Source organism: Pundamilia nyererei, unplaced genomic scaffold (genome assembly GCF_000239375.1).
Source record: "Pundamilia nyererei isolate P.nyererei 1_Seehausen unplaced genomic scaffold, PunNye1.0 scaffold00089, whole genome shotgun sequence".
NCBI lineage: Eukaryota > Metazoa > Chordata > Actinopteri > Cichliformes > Cichlidae > Pundamilia > Pundamilia nyererei.
In genome coordinates, this window is record NW_005187490.1 from 1670933 (window position 1) to 1679963 (window position 9031).

The following is a 9031-nucleotide window of genomic DNA, read 5'->3' on the forward strand; positions in this document are numbered from 1 at the left end:
TTTTTTTTTTTTTTTTTTTCCATGCCAACTACTTCTACTTCTTCCTTTAAGTGCATATTATACCTGCCATATTTCAGCTTAATTAAATGAAGATCGCGTGATGGAATCATACTTGTTTTCCTTTTGTACAGAATAAATATCTGAGAGCTACATCAGAGGAGGAGATATTTGCTTATCTTGGTCTGGAGTACATCCCTCCATCAGAGAGAAATGCTTGAAGTGGCCTGATCAGCTGCTACACTGCATGCAAGCAAGAGCTGGAGGGCAGAATAAATGCGTCTGTTGGAAGGGCGGCCTCATGGCATGGAGTTGCTGTGTAACTACTAAAGAAATATATGATTGAACTCAACGATGACACCCACTCAGCTGACTGAAATCTTCATATTACATGAATACAGAATTTTATTTATTAATGAAATCCACTGACCAGAACTGAGCCTGTTTAGTTTTTTTAATAAATGTGAAATTTATAACTGAAAGAGTGAAAACAAACCTTGCTTCCAGTCACAGTGTAATTTCAGAAATTTTACAGACTTCCTATTTACATATAATTTATGGATTTTTGGGCCACAAAACGCACACAAACAACTGATATGTGATAAGGAACATATGATTATAGAATTTTATAGATTTTATGAGTGCAGGAGCCATCAAGTGGCTTTATAGTTATTTCAACCATGTGCAGTGGTACAGTACACAGTGAAACGAGACAGTGCGCCTCCAACACTATGCTGCTACATATAACTTATAAGGCACAATTAACACGGGACTACGTAACGTGCAACACCAGATACACCACATTGCAGACACAACAATGCAATAGAAAGGTGCAACAATGACAGTAGGTTGTGCAAAAAAAACCTTGATGTATGAAAGTCTGTGTGTACATGACACTGTACAGATAAATGCTTGAGGTAGTGACATGTATAAACGTATGTGTGTGTGTGTGTGTGTGTGTGTGTGTCAGTCCAGTCACTGATTCTTTAGGAGTCTGACGGCTTGGGGGAGGAAACTTTTTTGCAGTCTGGCAGTGAGGGCCCAAATGCTCCGGTACCTCTTGCCACATGGCAGCAGGGTGAAGAAGCTTTTACAACAGGGCAATAGGGGCCTAATCAATGCTAACAGCTGATCTTATTGGCTACCTCCCTGGACTTTTTTGGGGGGGGGCAATAACAATAATAATAATAATGATATGCAATAATGCTGCATTTTATCACACATCTTGTATTTTTGTGCCGCTCACATAAACCTTACTCAGAGGATTGAAAACTGTTGTTTTATGTAAAGACAAAATGGCTGTTAGGTTTATTTCACCACATCCACACCTGTGTCACGATGACCTACATTCAGCAGCATCCTTATCACCTTATCTGTACATATAGCTGAAAAGAAACCCACTCAGCTGTTCTGAGAATATACAGTGTGAGATCTCGCATGTGAATTAAACATTTGCGTTGGAGTGTTTCCATATCAGTTCTTCTTCTGTTCAACCACGCTAAAGATAGACTGCAGTTTTTAGTGCAATACATTGTGCACTACTGATAGAAAAGGTTCAGGAAGACCTGCTTGTTTTTATTTTCTGATATACAATATATACTGTTGCAGTAATGCTTCTCATGATAAATATGTCTTGATGCATTTTCAATCATTCAGGTAAAGAAATTCCAACTCTGTTCGAAACGTTTGATTAGCACTGTTGCCTCACAGCAAAAAGGTCCTGACGTGCGCTTAGTGGGGTTTGGTTAATTGGTGATTCTAAATCACCCATAGGCGCGAAAGGTTGCCTGTTTCTCTGTGCGACATACTTGTGGTCTGTCCAGGTTGTACCCTGCCTCTCACACTATGGGAAGCTGTTCCAGATGTCACTGACAACGGTTATCTCCAGTATTGTAATCTCAGAAACATATCTCTAACTGTGAGCAGGAAAGTCCCACCCACCTGCTGTTTGAAACCACATGTTTGTGAGGAATCATAAGAAGGTTGGCTTAAAGAGGAGCTAACAGAGCTCTTTCTGGATAGTGGATGAGATGGGAGTGGAGAAGGGTTTGACAGCAGGCTTTGTTTCTATTTCTACTTTTTGAAACTCCCGGAACGACAATTAAGCCTGTATTTTTTAGAGGCCTGCAATAAAAAAAATAAAGTTGTTTTAAATCTAAGAACCAGATTTTCAGCATCACACTGAGGCAGGATGTTTCTCATTAAAAAAAAATTTCCACTTAAAGAAGGAAATCCTGGGTATTTGTTTAATGAGCATGCTGAAAGTCATATCCCGGTCAAAAGTTACTCCAAACTTTCTCAGTGTTCTTGCAAACCAAGGTAATGTCACCCACAGTAAGTGTGTTGTGGAACCTCTTTACACAGGTACTCTGTAACCTACACCCTAACCCAGGGGTGGGCAACTCCAGGCCTCGAGGGCCAGTGTCCTGCGGGTTTTAGATATCACCGTGGGTCAACACAACTGAATCAAATGATTAGTTCATTACCAGGCCTCTGCAGAACTACAAGAAATGCTGTGGAGGTAATTTAGCCATTTGAATCATCTGTTATTTTGGATAACACCGGCCCTCGAGGCCCGGAGTTCCCCACCCCTGCCTTAACCTGATATGGACCTCCCTTGTATTGTAACTGCACTTTTCATCATTTCCTGCTAGTTTTTCACAAAACCTTTGGAACGGATTAGCGAGAGTATACAATAATCACCATCTCAATATAAAGATTTGTCTCAAAATAAGGACTCACAGATATCAGCAAATTCCTGGAGAGAGACTGCTGAAACTATTGGAATGAATGTGAATGTGTGTTATAAAAAAGCCAACAAAGGATGTGGCCAAGAGGGGGAAACGGTCCCAATATTTGTTTCTATAAAAACGTATAAAACATCTGGATGTAACCACAAGGTAATTGACGCATAAGAATTCACAAGAAACGATGATACACAAGGATACAGGTGAGGTTCATTCAAATTCAAAACAGAAAATGAACCACGAGAGGTCACACAAATAAAACTACACTTTAAAATATACAAAAAACAAAGATTCAAAAGCAAAAGAAAGAACCAGCTAAATGTAAAATGTATGTTAACACAAAATCTAAACAATATACTTTGGAAAGAAAAATTCAACATTCATTATATTAACTAAAATGAGACAAAACCCACTGCAACACTATGGAGCAATTTATGTGAAGACTTTCTGCAAAAATCCAAATAATGTGACTTTTATGTAGACCGGGGTGGAATAAAAATGATCAATACTTCAGTGAAATTACTCATTTATAATAATAGCACCACCCACTGTACTTGCTACAGTAGGTAGCTAAATAAGGACTTTGACTGAACCCCCTGAGTTTGCGAACTCAGTTTATCCTTTGTCCCTAAATGTTATTTTGATGGGTGATTAATATACTTATGGACACTATCACTAATACTAATACTATAATACTATACAAGGGTCCTTGCATCATGTCTTGAAAACTCTAATGAGAAACTCTAATGTTCTCGATCTTATCTGTTGTTCTAGCGTTATTCCTCAACATTAAGAACACTGATATAACTGGCTTCTTCAGTGAAGTTGACAGTCTTCCTGATGATAGACAGGAATAGATAAATGATTCTCCATCACAGGGTTTTACTACTAGAATGGAATAAACAGTCTGCTGGATGCTTTTGCACCTTTGAAAACTTCTCACTGTTTTACTTCAGAATTGCACCAACATAAAGAAAAGGAAATCACCCTTTTCTCTAAACAGCATCCTTCAACGACCTGACATTTTTTCCACCTCTGTTTTACTGCCCTGAGCAGTGTAATACTTTTAGGGTTTTAATAATATTCACTGTTTGATGAACGATCTGGATTTATTAATAAATCTAAACCTTCTGCTGCATGTAACCCAATAAGTTCTGCTTATACTCTCTCGCTCCTTTAATAATTAACATTATACAGTCTTCCCTAATCTCTGGCTTTGTCTTTCTAGAAAAACAAACAGTTGCAGTACAAATTTACAAATTCACTCTCACCTTACATCATACCCGTCAGTCGTTTTTGCATTTGAACAACTTGAGTCTCTTTTTTTTTCCACAGTACACAGTATTATTATTTCAGTGCTAATTTAAAAACTCACATCCATCCATCCATTCGCTTCCGCTTATCCTTTTCAGGGTCGCGGGGGGCGCTGGAGCCTATCCCAGCTGTCATAGGGCGAGAGGCGGGGTACACCCTGGACAGGTCGCCAGTCTGTCGCAGGGCCAACAGGCAGGGACAGACAACCATTCACACTCACATTCACACCTAGTGGCAATTTGGTTTATCCAATTAACCTATCCCCACAAGCTGCATGTCTTTGGACGGTGGGAGGAAGCCAGAGTACCCGGAGGGAACCCACGCAAACACGGGGAGAACATGCAAACTCCACACAGAAAGACCCCGGCCTGATGGTGGAATTGAACTCAGGACCTTCTTGCTGTGCGGCAACAGTGCTAACCACCGTGCCACCGTGCTGCCAAAAAAAAACCCAACTCACATATTTGGACAATTTATATTCTTCTACCACAAAAACATACAAGTGTTCACTGAAGTAAATACACAGCGTAGTAGTGGATTTTTTAAAAATGTGTTTATTTTATATTTATATATAAAATAAACACACATTTGTATATTTTATCTTTATTTTGATTTGCCGCTAACTGCCTTGCTTTTATTTGTGGTTTTTGTAGTAGGGAGAACTAAAAAAAACTGCAATTTTCTTTTTTTTAAAGTGCAGTTAACAAATGTAGTGCTCTCTACTATGTGAACCCATGACCTAAATTTTTAGGTTTTTAATTTCAAGTCAATTAAATTAAATCCGAAAAAAAAATCAAGTGATCTCCTATGAGCAAGCACCAGGCAACAATGGAAAGGAAACATTCCCTTTTAACAGGAAGAAACCTACGACAGAACCAGGCTCAGGAAGGGGCAGTCTTCTGCCATGACTGGTTGGGGGGTGAGGGGCAAAATAAAATTGAACATAAAGGAAAGCACAGCATATTTAAGACAGGTGGAAAACTGGAAACATTATTACTGCTTTTAAAAGGTAACTGGTCCACATCCACAATTACAGTAGGGCTGAAGTAGATAATAAGCATGATCCCACAGAGAACAGCAGGACATTCACTTCAGCCGAAAAGCTTTGAGATGGCACAGCAAGCTGCAGGAACAACAATGGCCGCTGTGGCAAGACCTAAACCTACTTTAAGTAGGTATTTGTGACCATGACACCATGAACCACGGGCCTCAGCCTCCTCAGTATTGACATTTTTTTCAACTGTTATTTTATGCATGGTCTGATTTGGGCATTTAATTTGTTGTAAGGGGTGCTTACAAGATGAGTGCCTTGAGTGCCTTAAAAGGTGCCATTAAATAAAATGCATTATTATTATTATTAGTAGTAGTAGTAGTGGTAGTATCAGTAGTAGTAGTAGTAGTACTTATGTTGGATTTGTGGCAGATTGGAAGCCACACTGACTCACTACACCATCTTGTGGTTCTAAACAGAATTATAAGGATATTGCCCGTTCTACTACAACTTCAGTCTCTGCACCTCTCTGCAACACTGCAATACATATGATCTGATGGGCCCTAGTTTACTTTTCTTTTTTTTTTTTTGGTCTTTTAAAATTTATTTCCTGGGTGGCTGTAATTCAGGAGGTAGAGAAGGCCAACTAGTATTTGATGTTCTAGCATAAGGGTATGAATGTTAGAAAGTGCTGGGACACAGAAAAAAAAGGTAAAAAATGTTTGTATATAAGAGATGTTGTGTAAAGTTCTTTGACTGCTTGAGCAGAGAAGCGTTATGTAAAAACCAGTCCGTTCATCATTTATTGCCTCAACGTTCCTTTCTTCCTTTCGTGGAACAGAGAAGTATTCATATATGTGCCCACATACCTGTATACTTAAATTTGTTGCTACTTTCTAATTGTTACATAGAGATTTTTTTTTTTAAATCCAACCCTTTTATGAGCTACAGAGGTGTGTGTGTGTGTGTGTGTGTGTGTGTGTGTGTCTGTCTGTCTGTCTGTCTGTCTGTCTGTCTGTGTGTGTGAGTGAAAGAGGCAGCAACAAAAAAAGCGAATATGTGGCATTTCCTTCACAGCCTCATTAACCTCTAAATACCATTTTAACATCAAAGGCCGTGTCATTGCTCACACCTCTATCTCTCTCAAGTCCACTCTCTCCACATGTGCACACTTCTCCGGGAACGGATATTTTATGCAAAAAAAATAAATTTTAAAACAAGGGACCCATGAGAAGTATGAAATACAAACACAGTTCTTTACAGCTTTGCTACTGCAAGCAAGAAAAGGCAGAAAGAGAGATGGGGAGGAGCAGGTTTAGTTTATGTTCCCATAAATCCTCGTTAACATGTGACTGCTGACACCGTATGTGTGAACCAAAAGGAGATATGACTTTGTCCTGCACTGAGGAGACTACAAGTCTGGGCTGCTGTGAGAACAGATGAGTTCATGCATTTGTGAATGTAAATGAATGAAACTGTGGATGTAGGAACAGCAGGAGTTGTGACTAGGAAAAAGCTAGAACAACAGTTCTGTTTCAGACTCTTTCTCAGTTACGAATCTATTTGTCTGTGAATTTTAAAAAAAAGCATCCTTTAAATATCCAATTTAACACAATTTGTGATAAAGTCACTGAAACAATTACTAAAACGTATTAATTGCTACTGTTACTACAACAAATTACTAAAACCATGAAAGTATTCCAACACATCAATTATTAGTTGCAGATTTAAATGATCTTTTTAATAGTGACTCATTAAAAGTGATCATTTCTCATTATGTAAACATTGTTTCCACTAGTAAAATTACTTATTTATTCAAGATAAAGAAATGGTCAGCTGTTCATATTATTAGTTATGCTTTTGTACTATAAGCTGAAATTTGGGCGATCAGCAAGACAATGTTAGAACTATGTAAACCACTGTTAGTTCTAGTCTGTTCTATCGATATATTTATCTTTTTTCTAACTTTTCTATGAGTGACGGTGATATCACAGCAGCATAAGCCACCTAATGATAGGCTTTATGATTTTAGGCATTATGACAAAGAATTTGTAACAGCAGCTGTCTCTGGATTAAATTGTTGTACACACATGGAATCCTCATCCTAGTTGGGATTTAGATAATAACATGTACAGGGAAAAACTGGGAATGAGGGGTGAAAGTTCTCTTTTAAAGAAAAAAATGCATTTATTTAGTTACTCACATTTCTTCACTTTGTCACACAAGTATTTCACATGTAGCAGAAATGCCCAGTGAATTAACAGTGGACCTCATGAGAATGTGGCTGATCTGAAACAATACTGTCTCAGACAGTGTTTAAAGTTCCCGGGGAACACTGCACTCCTCTGATCTGCAGTTATGGGAAGCACTTCTAAAACATTTCCACCTGTGCTGCTGGTCTATAATGAGACCTTATCACAGACTTGAAAAATATTATTTTGTGTATTTTTGGCTTAAACCTATGACAGTCACTTTTGTTGTTTGTTTCACCACTCAGTACGGAGTTTATTTCAAAGGGCTCACATTGTTCTCTTTTACATTTCATGGTTGCAGGGATGTTCCCCACTAGCATTGCATAAAAGTCTCAAGTGTGCTTCATCGGAACACTGGCTCCAGCTCATAGATTTTTGGGAGAAATGAAAACTTGTCCGCCACGCTGCCCTGCATCCCCCGTTTGATAAGAAAAGTTGCAGTGCCTGCTCATCCACCAGGACCAGTCCTGCTGGTCCCTTCAAAGCTCCCAGAGCCTTTGATGGGGTTGATAGGGATCAATGGAACAGGGAAGGACACTTTAGCTGACTGTGCTACAGACAGGGCGGGGAACAACTGGAGACTGGCAGAAATAGAGTTCAGTGATTATTAGGTGTCATCACAGCCTTGAAGAATCCATTTACTACAAGAGGCAGAAATATAATGAGCCATTTTCTGCTGCACTCTATCTGTTATAAAGAACAATCAGTTATGGCTTATCAGTAATTTCCAAGAAACTATCAAAATTATTATTCAGTAAGTATGCTGTGTGTGCATAAAGCTCTTTATTCTCTGTTGTGATGCCTATGATCTTTACACCTGTGTTGTAGTTTTTGATTTGAAGTTTGAATCTTCAAAGCCTTGGTCCTGAAGATGAGTTTACTGGAGATTTGGCCGGGGATGATGAAGACTCATATATTTATTATAGAGATCTGAACAACAGCTCTGTTGGGACATGAGTCTCCCTCTGGTACTGCGGGGGAGGAGAGGATGGGAGTGGGAAGGTGGGTCGAGGTGTGTTTGTTTCCATAACAGAGCAGCAAACAGGCCCATTAGAGATGAAAGGGTCTGAATGGAGTCAATCAAAGACAGGGCCAGCAGGAGACTGTTCCCCAGCAGACATCAGTGGTCTGAGACTGGGGCCAGCAAGGATAACCAAGTCCTTCATCGTGGATAAGGAACACTGACAGACAATAAAACTTACTGTTTCAGTTTGTTTAACATTTTATTCAGGTAGTGATGCTCCTCATAAACATGCTGCCACCTGTGTTTCAGGACAAAAAGCATGAACAGGTAAACAGAGACTGATGAGATCATGTAAAACCCCATGGAGCCAAAGTAAAAGAAGAAATAAGTAAAACTCTATTTACCATATTTATGACAAATACTTTGCCATAAATATCAAAAAGTTACATTTACAACAAAAATGCTAAAAGATTGAAACAAAATGTTACCCAAGAGTTCTTTCCTTCTTTTCCCTCTGAGTCTATGGATCTCAAGCTCAAGCAGAGGCTTCCAGAGACTTGGGGCCACTGTTTGCTAAGGTACTTTCTCCTTTAGGTTTCAGACTCTTAGTGTGAAATATGAATACTCAGTCGGAAACCTTGTAAAATCCTGCCAGAGAAAAGAATTGTTTGCTCAGATATGACAAGAAACATTTCAAACACCCAGTCTCTGACCAATCACACCCAGTGATTGGTCAGCATCGTCAAAGGCAGATGTTGAGTCCAAC

General features: G+C 39.1%; 1 protein-coding gene across 1 annotated transcript in view; it reads left to right on the forward strand.

The window, feature by feature from the left end:
* Positions 1–1497, forward strand: part of polm (polymerase (DNA directed), mu) — a 10973-nt gene extending 9476 nt beyond the window's left edge. Inside the window, exon 11 of the mRNA XM_005739113.1 lies at positions 132–1497. Within this exon, the coding sequence (XP_005739170.1) occupies positions 132–218 (87 nt within the window). The 3' untranslated portion in view covers positions 219–1497. The remainder of the gene's footprint in view (positions 1–131) is intronic.
* Positions 1498–9031: the final 7534 nt, after the last annotated feature.